Raw genomic sequence first — 13,892 nt, forward strand, 5'->3', positions numbered from 1 at the left:
CTTTTCATTGTTTAATCCGTTTGTGTTTATCAATGACAAAACACACCATTTCTCTTTGTCAATTTTTACAAAATGTTAACACTCCTGTGATTTCATGGAATGGCATTGTTATATTCTATAATCACACTTAAATGCTTGCTAACAGCCTCCCCCCTATTTTTTTTCCTCCTCCCAACAACATGCGCTGTTCCAAAGTGGAGAAAGGTGGGAGGATCACAAAATCGTGCATCTTCATTATCATTTCCGTCCCCATCACCATCCTCCCTCTGCATTCACACCATCTTGTGTCCGAGTATGTATTCCATCCCTTCATCCGCCATCCCAACATGACCGTTCCGCCGCCTCAGCAGCTAATTTCTCCTTCCCGATTATGTATGCTCTAGCTGCCTCTCCATGGAAAAAGAAAGCAGGTGAGCATCAGGCTTTATCGTTGACTCGATCAGCCCCCGGGCCTTAATTAAGAGCCTTTTGATGCCAGCTTTTTTCTTCTTCTTTTGCAGACTATGATTCCTCTCAGGGTCCTGATAAGAAGAGGACAGTCTATCAGATGGCACTGAGTAAGAAACCTGCTTTGGTCATGGAGGAGTTTTCTACCTTTGGGGATCAAGAACAAATGATGAAGTACTAGTTTAACTTACTGGCCGCCTTTGAAGGCGGTGGACATCCAATCCATTTGAAGTGGGAGGGTTGGCAGCAATCATTCGCTGCCAAAGATTTAAATCAATGAAACATAGCATCATTACGTTTGAATCACTATTTGTTTACTAATAGATACAATTTGTATTTGTTTTTCTTCAGGTTTATATTGTTTATTTTTGATTCATTTATTTCAGTATTCAATTTGTATTTATTCGTTTAAGTTTTCGGGTTTTATTGTTTTCAACATTCATTTATCATTTAAATTATTACATTTTTTAAAATATTTTTTTATGTATTTAAGTATTTTCAAAAATTTATTTAAACACTCAATTCTCTTTCATTTTGTATTAATTTATTTTGTTTTATATTAATTGTAGTTGTTTTAAATTTCTTTTTTTCTTGTTTATTTGAATTCAATATATTTTCGTTTTTATTCATTTCCAATTTTTGGATTTCAGGTATTTGTTTGAAATATTTCAGTTTTAATAGATTTATTCCAGCATGTGCTTACTGCAGTTTTTATTTACGTATTTAAGCAACCATTCATTTCATTTTGGCAGTGCAGGACTTTTTGAGAACCTCTACTTTTTCGATTTATTTTGATATCAACATGTCCATATTTCAATTTTCATTACAATTTATAGGTATTTGTTTCACTTTTTTTCTATGTTATTTAGTCCCGCATGACGCTCTATAAGAAGCTCTCCTTTTCATGTTTTGTTCCTTTTTTGAAGATAAACTGGATGAAATCTTGGCCGCCGCCCAGCACTCCATTACATCAGACAACCAAGGCCAGAGAGGTCACGGAGGCAAGAGGGACCGGAGCAAGAGTATCGTTCCCAATGCATCCAACGAGGTATTTTCCGCCCATTCTGAGTCTGGTTGTGTCCATTCATCTATTCAACGTTGCCTGGATGCATGTATTTAAATGAGCGCGTCACAGCTTTACATCAAACACACTGGCCTCTAAATTATTTCCCCCTCCAACATTCTGTTTTAATCACAAGTTTTTTTTTTTCTTCCTCTAATTATGTGTGCCACCCGAAGCCGACGTACGAGCTGCAGTCCGCGGCGAATCCCAGACCCGGTTTTGGCTACAACCAAGCCCACTTTCAACCAGCACAGCATGCTGTCATGATGCGTCAAAAATCCATTGGTAAGACTTAATGGCAGACTCAATTGTTGAGTCCCTGTAATGTGGATGAACGTGTTCTAAATTTGTAACAACGCTGCCGAATGCAAGTATGCCACAGAACAAACAGTGTCAATTACAACAACAACAAAAAACAGAACAATTACGACATAATTAAGCCACACACAACATCCGAAAAATGGAAAGTTTGAAAAACAGTTCGCTGTAACCAATGTTCCCTCTAATTCACATGTGTCAAAGTAGCGGCCCGCGGGCCAAATCTGGCCCACCGCATCATTTTGTGTGGCCCGAGAAAGTAAATGATGAGTGCTAACTTTCTGTTTTATGATGAAATTCAAATGAAGATTGTAGATTATTTCCTGTGTTTCCTCATTTTAAATCAAAAATCGCAAACAATTTGTACTAATTTGAATGTCCAAAAATGATCTATCGATTAGCACGATCAAGAAAGCTGTCAATTTATTAATCGATTAGTTTTGGCAGCTTAGTTGGAAGACATAACGGCCCTCTGGATGTAATCGAAACTACCACGTGGCCCGCGACAAAAAATGACCAGGTGTATTTTGACGACCCAAAAATGATCTAGCCATAACATTTAATTATTAATATCCTTACATAAAACATCTTAGTAAATGGCACTAGAATTTGCACTGTCAATGCCGTGATTGGCTGTGTAGCGTGATTGCATTTTATACAATGAATGGCTGGACCCCTCAAAGAATTACACAGTAAAATGATACAGAAAAAAAGTGATATATATACAATATATTTGCAGTGCTCTCTCTGCGCTGGATCGGTTTTCTTGTGCTCTGAGAGTGCGACCAGTGCGCAATTGCACAGCTTAGACCAAGGGTGTCAGACTTGGGTTGGTTTGCGGGCCGCTTTAACGTCAACTTGATTTCACGTGGGCCGGACAATTTTAGATATAATATTTAGATATTTTTTTAATAAATTGATTAAAAGAACTGGATTAAAAGCCCTGAATATTAACAGGGGGAAAATCAGGAAATGTAATATACATCTATACTCTTCATTTTAATTTGATCCTAAAACAGAAAGACGTCACTCATGATTTACTTTCCCGGGCCACACAAAATGATGCGGCGTCCAGATTTGGCCCCCGGGCCGCCACTTTGACACATGTGGCTTAGAGGGAACATTGGCTGTAACGCCACAATTCACTTGTTGGCTTCACCTCCCAGTCAAAATAAAATGGGCATGTAGCAAAGTCAATGGCAGCCAATCGGTTAAGTTCTTCATCGTTCTTAGTCTTTTTTTCCGTTAGAAATAAATCTCTGAATTCACCTACGTGTGTTGTTGTACAAAGGTATAACTGAGGAGGAGCGGCAATACCTTCACCCGCCAGCTATGAAGCTAGCGCGTAGCTTGTCCATGCCAGGACCAGAAGAAATCCCACCACCCCCGAATACGTTGGCACCTGAACCACCGTTATCTGCCGGCCCTCATCCAGGTAGGGGGCCTGCCATGCCCATACCTCCTGTATCGCAAGGCCACATCCAGGTCCAATCAGGCCATCCCAATCAACCAGGTTGGGAAAGAGGCGGCGGGATGAACCAGCAAGTCATGGCCTCCACGCTCCGACGACAATCGGAAGGACTCGGCGCCAAAGAGCAAGAGGCACCCAGGCGAGGGGGCGGCAAGATGGGAGGCTTACGAAGAGGCTACAGCAGTGCGACACCCCCAACGAGTGCCAAACCAAAAACCCAACAAAACGTGCCTCATCATTCACACATAGCCACTCGCGAGCAGAGCGGAGGCACCGGCAGGGGGGGCACCCGCAGGGGAGGTCGGGGCGCACTGACTAAACAGTCCAAAGTTGAGGAGGGACTGCGGCAGCATCGAGGGAAAGCCGCCGCAGCCAAAGAGAAGACCTCCATCCCCATCCCAACCATTATCATCAAAGCGCCCTCCACCAGCAGCAGTGGACGAAGCAGCCAGGGTAGTAGCATGGAGGCCGAAGCGCCACAGGATGGAGAGGGCCAAACCTCTGGTCAACCTCAATCTCTGGAAAGTCCCAATTCCACCTTACCTTCCCCGCTCAGCTCGACTCCACCTCAACCGCCGACTTCCACCTCCTCATTTCAATCCGTCACCGCTCCTCCGGTTTCTCCGAAGCAAAAAGAACTTGAGAACCTAGACTACTCCTCAACGTTCGGGGCGACTTTAGAAGGTGGAGGGGCTCGCAGGGAGAGGGAACGTTTCCGCGACATGAGGAGAAAGAGTGCTTCTTTTTTTCTTTCAAATGAAGAGGACATCCCGGGGGAGCCAGGCGGAGGAGAAGGGGAGGGAGGTGAAGCACTAAAAGCAAGGATCCAGCCATTACAGAATTTGCAAATGGAAGTACCAAGTCCTCGACTGCGGCCGTCCAAGTCCATTGATGAGGGCATGTTTTCTGGAGACAATTATGTCCACTATTCCAGCAGCATGCCTCCAGCCTTTGGCCTGCCCGAGTACTCTTCTCCTGTCCTCAGTCAGGACGGTCAACCCAAGTCAGCGCCGTCAATGTTTGGCTCGCAGCCAGCCACCACTTTCATCCACCCACTCACAGGTAAGGTTCTCGACCCCTCGTCTCCACTAGGACTTGCCCTCGCCGCCCGGGAGAGGGCCCTCAAGGACGACCGCAGAACTCGACGAGAAGAGAGACACTTTGGCCGACAGCTGTCGACCGTGGGAGCCTTCACCGCCGTCTCCACACCGACCCCCACACCGTCTCTTTTCGCGACTCCAACACAATCAACTTACACGTCACCGGTTTCCCTTCACCTGACCTCTCCCAGCGCCACCACCTCACCCGCATCTCAAAGTCGGCCGCAGTCTCCAAGGATACTACGCGTGGGGGGTGAAGGGGATAGGATGGAGCGAGACAAGGATGTAGGGCACCGAGAAGGTCTTCGAGTTCGTTTCTCGGAAGACAGAGACAGCCAATTTTCCAGTCACTATTACCACAGGGAAAGAGAAAAGGAGGCTCACGATGGCAGGTCTGTACAGCCCCCACCGCCCCCAACTCAGCCTGCCCCCCGAAGGCCTTCCTTTCTGCAAATGGAAAGCGCGCCCAACACCAGCTACATCCCACAGTACGCGGTCCCCGCAGCACCTGACGCAACAGAAGAAGCAAGAGCAGAACATTTGGGAATGATGGTCCTTCCACCCCCAGCTCCTTCAATCGACGTCGACGAGGAGTTTGTTTTCGCGGACCCTTTGCCGCCACCGTTACAGTTTGCCAATGGTAAGAACGAAAGAGTGAGGGACTATCACCAGCACGAGCGATACGCGGGTCAACGATCCGCCAATGCTCCTCCGCCGCCTCCTTTACCCTCTCCATCTCCAAAGCCCCCAAATGTTCCTCAAACCTCCTCACAGGGTGGCGACTCCGCCGCATCTAGCCTCACCTCTTACGACAGCGAGGTGGCAACCCTGACGCAGTCCGCTCTCTCGCCATCCTTACCATCTCCTGCTCTCCCTGCCACCAACCTACACAGACCCCAACCCACGTCCCATTCTCACTCATTTTACAGCGTCTCCGCCCCCGACGACCCATTGGGAGGGTGCGACGCCACCGCCCACGACAGAGGCACGGCGGCCCTCACCACGACCGTGACGTACGCCACCACCACGATGACGGCCATTGCGGCCGCGACAACCACCACGGCTTCCACGGCTTCCGACTACAGCCCGAGTGTAGGAGGAGCCAAGCCCGGATCTTTTAGCACGGGGGGCAGGGCTCCGAATTACGCTAACCACCCCGCTAACGTATCTAAGAGTGGAGAATGGCAAGATCCCGTGGGGGATTCCGGGATCGAGGAACTGGACAGCCACAGCAGCAGTGACCATCATATCGAAATGTTGGGTTTGAGTGGACTAAGAGGAGAGAGGATCGGCTTTGGAGGAGATGGATCGAGCGGAAAAGGAGGGGGCGCGCCCCAGGACCCTTCTCCGCCTTACCCGAGTGGGCAAATGCTTGACGGACAGAATGTCAAAATGGCAAACCCGGCGTTTCCGAAGATAACGCATCGTAAGCAGGGCCCAGGGAGGGTCCTGCCTGTTGCACTAAGAAGGCAAAACAGCACACACCCCGCCCCTCTACAACTGCATAGACAAAACATCCCAGACAACATCCGGTTAGATGGAGCCCTACCCGAAGAAAGACAAATGTTGCCGAGTAGACCCAAAATGGGGGACAACTTTAGCGCCGCTTTGGCGGCCTGCTTAGACAGACCCATTGATGCTCGGCCGGCGGGCTGGGGAGAGATCGAGGAGGACGAGCAGCTCCAGAGAGCTTTGGACACGCGCAGAATTCACTCGCCTCTCTCGGGTGTCAAGGCCAGCATCATCAATGAACTGAGTTCCAAGCTTCACCAGATGAGTAGCATGAGGAGCATGGAGGATTGGAGCCACACCCCCAAATCACCCACCATGCACAGGTTGGTTGTTCTCCAGATTCTGATTTTCTTTGGGACAGTACTGGAACACTTGTAATATGTCACACAACACAGCAGTTTCAACATGTTCCTCGTGCGGTTGTTTATAATAAGTGCTAAAAAATTGAGACCAAGAGTTTAAGAGGGAACTGTGGTTCCCAGGGTGGTGAGTTAGCGCAATCAGTGCATATGGTTATGGTCTTCAGGGGATACTCGGACGATTCGCCGAAAGACTTTTGGCCGACGGACAGTTCGCCGAAAGACTTTTGGCCGACGGACAGTTCGCCGAACGGACATTTCGCCGAAACGGGATTCGCGCGCTCGCCCCGCCCCCGGATCGTGTGTGTGTGTACATGTTTTTCAACCTCGGCCATATACGGCCCGTTACAGATAACATTCATTTAGGAATAACAAGGGCATGTACTGCCCCCCGCTGGACATATTTCTAAATACAAGTACGTACTACAATGTGCTGCCAATTTTTTATATTTTTTATTTTATCCTTGCGTTTAAAGTAGTAGCCATTTGGAGATCACGCAGAACAGTACGTGACAGAAGAAATAGAGAAAATAAAGTAGTAGTAACAGTAAGTACTACCTACTGTAATGAAATTGTAAATCCAGAAATCCTACTCCAGAAAACTTACACCAGCATAGAAGACGTTGAGATTAACCTTTGAATTAAGGTTCTCAGCAAATCATTTTGAATATATATTTCCTAAAATAATGGGAAATTATTTAAAATTAAACTAGAAGTAAAAGTGTGTTCTATGGCATTTTCAGGTATTGTTCTCTAAGCCCTCTAGTCTGTCCAAGGCACTTAGAAAGTCTTCTAGTGTTGTTTTTTCTCAGTGTTAGACATCAATCCCCAGCTTTGATAAATTACATTGCGTGTCCAAATGGCTACTACTTTAAACGCAAGGATAACATAAAAAATGTAGTACATACTTGTATTTAGAAATATGTCCAGCGGGGCAGTACATGCCCTTGTTATTCCTAAATGACTGTTATCTGTAACGGGCCGTATATGGCCCGTGGGCCGAGGTTGAAAAACATGTACACACACGATCCGGGGGCGGGGCGAGCGTTTCGGCGAAACGTCCGTTCGGCGAACTGTCCGTCGGCCAAACGTCCGTCGGCCAAACGTCTTTTGGCGAATCGTCCGGTCACGTCTTCAGGGTTCTTAATATTTAAACGTAATGGCCCAACTTTTCCTGGGCAAAATGTGTCCAAGTCCCTGCAAATATTTGTTATTGTTGAGTTGAAATAACTGTTTTCAAATCAAGTTTCAGTTTCATAAGAGCAAACAATTTGCATAGACCCTCCGGCTTATACATGACCTTTTGCTTTTCATCTTGCAGATTTTCCACAGATCTGACCGACGCCTTCCACAGCCCCCCTACGGGCCGCTCCACTTCACCCTTGCCCACCTCCTCTCCTCATCTCCATCAAGTACTCCCGCACAATCTACCCGCCGCTCCCTCCGTATCGCATTCCCCGCAGGTAGCGCAACAACGCAACTGGACCCGTTCGCCCTCCCCGCAAATGCCCAGCTCCCCGGTGCTCTCGCACCCGCCCCACTCGCCGACCTACTGCCCTTACCCGACGTCCCCTAATAAGCATCGTTCCAAAATGAGGCGGCAGACTTTTGATTTTCAGTGCAGTCCTACCAAGGAGATGCGATCTGCTGTTTCCCGACGCCGAGCCCCGAGTCCCCTGATCTATAACGCCGAACAGGCCAATTCCACCCCTCCGCGACCCTCGTCCCTCCCTATCCTTCCTAGCACACCGATCTACAGTAACCCCTTTGAATTCCAAGGACCTCTCACCCCTCCTTCTCCCGGCCTCCCTCTCGGAGACGCCTTCACGACCTCGACGCCTCCACTTTTCTCCCCATCCAGCGCACCCAGTCCTAACCCCCTACTCGTTTCCCGTTCTCTCTCCCCAACCCATTTTCTTTCCGGAGCCTCGTCCCCGTTGCACTTACCCCCGAGCCCGTCTTGTCTTAACTTCCCCCACCTGACCCCTCCGCCACCATCCAAACCCTTCGCTCTCAAGCCGCTACCCTACTGGACCAAATACGACGTAGCCGACTGGTTAGCTTACCTGAACCTGGCCGAACACATAGAGCGTTTTATCGATAACGAGATCGACGGATCCCATTTGCCTTCGCTTACCAAGGACGACTTCTTGGACCTGGGGGTGATTCGCGTGGGGCACCGAATGAACATCGAGAGGGCGCTGAAGAAGCTCACTGACAGGTGAGGGAAGACTTCCAAACAGGGTCATTAATGGGACAAAAATGCAGGAGCGAGTCCTTCTGGAAAAGTCGGATTCCCACTTGTCTTTATCGGCGACATACAATTTGGAAATGGAAATGATCTTCACTCGATCCTTTGCCCCACACATCTAACTTTCTCCCGTTTTAGTTTTCCTTCTGCAATGATTTGCCCTCCTTCTCTCTCTCCAGGCCTTTGCATGTCAGTGAGAGTGATGGAGTGATTGGAAAAATTAACCCAAAAAATGTTTTAGGACACATGACTTGACAGAGGAACATTATCAGAAGATCAGGAAAAGAAGAACAGTGGACTTCAACACACTTTCAGGCTGGTCTTTTCGGTATTTGATTTGCACATTCGTACAACTGTTCCGGGTTCTAAACATTGGCTGCCATCAACGTTAACGATTATGTTCCAACGCCATTGACGGCGAGACTCGTTCAAATCATTTGACTGTCGACCGTCAATGGCAGTTGAAATGTTAACATGTACCGTATTTTCTCGCATAGACACCCTATTTGTCGCTCAAAAGATGACTGAATCGAGGGTATGGCTTATATGCGCATAACAAAAAGACTTGACATGCACGAAGCTGCAAGGTGAAAAGGACGAAATTTATTTTAATGTTTATGAATGAAATTCAAGAAAAAAACCCATCTTGCATAAAACGGGAAAAACTCACTGACTTGTGCCTGCCATGGATGACAAACTAGACCGTTACGGACACACTTCCTGGTTGTACTGCTCACCTGACTTCCTTTTTGAATTCGTCCACGTGCGATGATTTTTCTTAAGATTTACCCTTCAAAGTAACACATTTGTCCTCCCTATTTAAATCATAAATATAGAGATGAAAATTGTGAATCGGGGGGCGTCTTATACGAGACAAATTGTAAAATTCAACTATTTTAAGGCTATTTTAAGGCTGCGGCTTAAACGTGGGGGTGGCTAATATGCGAGAAAATACGGTAGAACATTTTAATAGTTCTAAAGGAAAATGGTCCATGACAGGCTAACAACCCTTGCAGTCCAAATGGATTGGATGAATATAGCCGTAAAGGGCATCTTTGCTTCCATTGCAACATGTACCGCAATGTAAAAGTTGTAAAAGATCATGATCCATGACAGATGGCAGCCAATGAGTTAACAGACACTTGAACACACACCCTCAAGGACAGATGTGAAAGCTGAGTTAATGGCAGTTTGACTTTATTAATATGCTTACAGGGAAAACACCACTAAAATGTTGCCAGGAACACAAGGACCTCACCGTGACATCACTTTATGATACAAGGTCAGAGGACAACATAACATATTTTTTTCTTTTTTAGTAGAGGAATTAAAATAATAGTATTTGTTTTGATATATTTGCCATCGTGCCCCCAAATTATTTATGATAATAAGCTTTGTATGTGTTTTACGTGCGAGCACTAAGTATTATATGACATATTTAAAGGGATTCACTATTAGCCGTTAGCTTCATTCGGAGTGAGGAGAGGAAATGCTTGTCGAAGGCGCTTCAATTTATTTTTAGTAGCAAGGAGTGTCAGGGCTACACGCTAGGGACAAAAAGGCGTCAAGCTGCGGGGAAATTTGAAATACAACCAGAGTGAGGTCATAACGTCCAAAGAAGGGATGTCGGAACTTTACCCAAAGAAAACGTGGTATTTTGACGCTATCCTCGCATTTTGAATTCTATTTTTAAAAAAAGTGTAGCCCTAATACTCCGTTATTGATATACATAATTTTGTTATTTTACATTTAGGACAGAAACTATACTCATGTTGAACGGAAGTCTATTGCTACGAAATAAGGGGAAAAAAAGATCGGTATAAAAAGATGTTTCGTTTGTTTGTTTGTTTTCTAACAATTTATTCAAAAACAATTTAAAAGGTTAATTTTTATTTTATTTTTGTTTTTTACAATGCATTTTTATTAATTACTAGTTAATCCTCCCCTAACTCTATTTTAATATTTAAAAAAAAAATGCCCATAACAATACTACTGTAATTGGACATTAATAATGTTAATGCTGAACATTTTCTATTTTATTTTGCTGAATTATACATTATAGCAAGGTAAATTTATCATGACAGCATGTTAAATTCCAAGTCATAACATCATGAATTTCATGCTATGGTTTTGAAACTGAATTTTACTGAATTAGATGTCATTAATTTCATACGGTACAGAACTTTTTTAATGTGTTGTTGTAATAGACTTCCGTAATATTGGCGTATACATCATCCATAGATTTATTTTATTTTTTTAATTCTGAAGTCAGAAGTTAAGCCATTGGCTGTGACCGTTCTCCTAAATTTGAGCGTGCTCTATCATACTTTAGGTGCCATGATCACAAAGGGCTTTTAACTGCTTCACCTTTTCAACTGTCTCAATACGTATGTCTGCTTTTGTCTAGTTTAGCTGCCTTGTTTAAATGCCTGTTCAAAAAATGGCATAATTTTTTTCCCCCTGATTTGACTTGCCTATAGTTGTTGACAATCATCTTCCACTTAATTTGGCCCATTTTTTTCTTTATTACATTTTGTAAGATTACATATTATCCTGACAAATGTCGTTTTGTCATTCCCTATATTCTAGTTTTGTACGATATGACGATATTTATGGCCAAAAGGAAATAAAACTTTCAATTGACATTTCACGCCATCATCGCCTATTGCTGCAATGCACTATTTGTTCAGCAGATGGCTCCCTTTTTGTGCGGGATTTCACATGCCGAGGTAGCAATCGGCCTCAAGGGGTCACTGTCGCCACTCAATAGTTTTCCATTTGGCTCCCCCTGCCAACCTTATGTGAGTAATACTTGCAAGACAGTTGAAAATAGCAATACTTACACTCTTCTTTTTGTGCCATTGACGGAGCTAAATATGCGATCCACATCTCGGGCCATCAATGGCGGCTAATGAGTTCATAATTTTATGCTACCTTAATAGTATACAGTATTCTTAAGCTTCTAAAGCTACTAGTTCTAACGATTAAATTCTTGCATATCTTTACATTTGAGCAAAAATATATATATGCTACTGTTCTCCAGTTTTTACTGGATAGTTTTAGGTTGTAGCACTATTTGGTATGTTTCACATTTGTGGCAGGTCAATTGAAAAATCAAGTCAGTGGGATAAAAGCTGCCATAATTGTCTAATTTTTCACCACATTAGAAATCATTTCATCACAGCATAATGGTATCGTGATATAAAACACCTCATATCATGATACATTTTTTTTTTTCCATATCGCACAGCGCTATTATGTTGGGTATGTTTTATCGTAGCATGACTTTTTTCCTCAGTAGACCGTTTTTTAAATATCCAAGCATTCGTTAAAATGCCTGAATTTGTTAAACGTAGCGTGACCATGATAAAGAATCTCCGTCTTCCGAATTACGTGAGCACGTGTCGTATTGTTTGATGATTCGTGTCACCCCTTTTTATTCTACCGCTAACCCCCCCCCCCAAAAAAAAAACCTTACCACGAGCCTCCTTCCCCCGTGACGACCTTAGTGAAGCTGAAGTGTTATTTAACGCATATTCTCGCCATGTGAGTAACAAAAAGATGACTCATGTAATCTTTCACGCCGACGTGATTTGGAGCTGTAGTGTAGAAAGCACTACATAATTTATAAAGTATTTTAGGTCTAGTGAAAATGTATAATGAATATGACCACATACAGTACGAGTGTAAGTATGCAGAGTTTATCAAAGCATATATGAATATAGAGTAACATTTTAAATGCCATAGAAGTACAACTGTGTTGAAATAAATACTGAGATGACGTCTTTACGCCGCTTGTTGGTTTTTTTTTTTTGTACCGAGCTCGGTGTCGGTTTCACTCATTTGGCAGTTGGACGATTATTTTCCCCATCAGGCTTAATAAGAGCAAAAGGATGCTCGCTAGGAGGCAAAACGCAAGCGGGAGGTGCAGTCATGCAGCAAAAAAATCAAGAAAGAAAGAAAGAAAATCGCCCTTTAGCACTTGAAAAACATTTGGAAGAGGATGAAGGATTTTTTTCTTTGTTTTGCTAGCATGGGGCTTAAGCTAATGTTCCACAACATTGTGGGTTTTAGGTTTGTCTAAGGAAGACCGCTTCCTTTGGGACAGTGTGTATAGAGAAAAACATTCCATTATTTTATTATTATTGTATTTGGACTAGCTAGGATCAATACTGTCTTAGACTAATAGTCAGTGTATTTATACAAAACAATCCATGGCTTTTACCACCATTGGATTTGTGTTACCCCACGTTTTTGTGTATATCTGCTACCATTGACGACGCCAGATGTCCAATCCATTTTGACTGGGCGGTGCGAATAGAAAAATGTTAATTCGCCCTTTCATTTCAAAATGTATTTGACATCTAGTGCCGTCAATAGCACGGAAAGATGAGCATTTCTAGCTGGTCCCTGTGGTTTAAATGAATTGGATGGTCATTGTCTGTATTGAGTTTCTATTTAGTGCAAGTTAATGACTAAATAATATTTTCAAGTTATATGCCAAGAGTTTTTTTGTGTGTAAATAAGAAAAAACTGTCAGTATTTAATACACTAAAATGTAACAAAACTATAGGGTGGAATGTATGAGTTTTTTTGTACAAATGTATAGATAAATCATTTTGGGTTTGTCAATTAAAAGGTAACTCGTAAGGCAAAAATAGCAGGATACTATATAGACAGAAAATGTTCAGTCTTCTCTGTCATATATTTTTTATTGTCTCCATAATATGCATTTGGTCCCAAGATTTGAAATTGTTCTGAGTTAAGTGTCTATTGCTGTCAATTGAGTTGACTATTGTGATTTTTTTGTGTGATTTTTACAGTCTTGTTGTTGGCCAGGACTAGAGTTCAACGCGATTTGACCCAAAATGAGCCAGAAGTGATCTGTTAAAGTCCAAAAAAATAGGAAGTGATCCAAAGTATCAAATAATGAACTGTAATTGGGCCAAAAATAAAAGAAAGTCAACCGCAATTGACCCCAAAATGGCTAAAAATCAACTAGAAGTCACACGCGGGAGCTTACCAACCGACAGAGCAAAACACTTCAATTCCTCCCAAAACTGCATTTTCTAGTTAATTAATTTTTTTAAAAACTTTTACTCATTTAAAGAATTATTAATTCATTTAAAAAAATAGCAAAAACCTCCATAACAATACGAATAGCATGATTCCACAATAATTACATCACATTTTAAAATGAACAAAAAACAGTCACTTTTTCCACCATGGGATTAAACAGTTGACTTCATACTTCTAAAGTTTGATTTTCTTCCCAGGTATCCATTGTTCTCCAGTACTTAAAGTACACGTTTGCTGTGTCACCCATCGTCTAATAAGCTCGCATAACTCCACACCACTTTGACAGCAGTCA

General features: G+C 43.6%; 1 protein-coding gene across 1 annotated transcript in view; it reads left to right on the forward strand.

Annotated features, from left to right (window-relative positions):
* The window catches only part of LOC144093048 (SH3 and multiple ankyrin repeat domains protein 1-like), a 37,548-nt gene extending 28,704 nt beyond the window's left edge, over positions 1–8,844 (forward strand). The window contains exons 22-28 of the mRNA XM_077626308.1: positions 196–204; positions 384–410; positions 501–557; positions 1,374–1,495; positions 1,687–1,795; positions 3,120–6,234; positions 7,592–8,844. Coding sequence (XP_077482434.1) covers positions 196–204; positions 384–410; positions 501–557; positions 1,374–1,495; positions 1,687–1,795; positions 3,120–6,234; positions 7,592–8,495 — 4,343 coding nt within the window. The 3' untranslated portion in view covers positions 8,496–8,844. The remainder of the gene's footprint in view (positions 1–195; positions 205–383; positions 411–500; positions 558–1,373; positions 1,496–1,686; positions 1,796–3,119; positions 6,235–7,591) is intronic.
* Positions 8,845–13,892: the final 5,048 nt, after the last annotated feature.

This window comes from Stigmatopora argus, chromosome 18 (genome assembly GCF_051989625.1).
Source record: "Stigmatopora argus isolate UIUO_Sarg chromosome 18, RoL_Sarg_1.0, whole genome shotgun sequence".
Classification (NCBI taxonomy): Eukaryota; Metazoa; Chordata; class Actinopteri; order Syngnathiformes; family Syngnathidae; genus Stigmatopora; species Stigmatopora argus.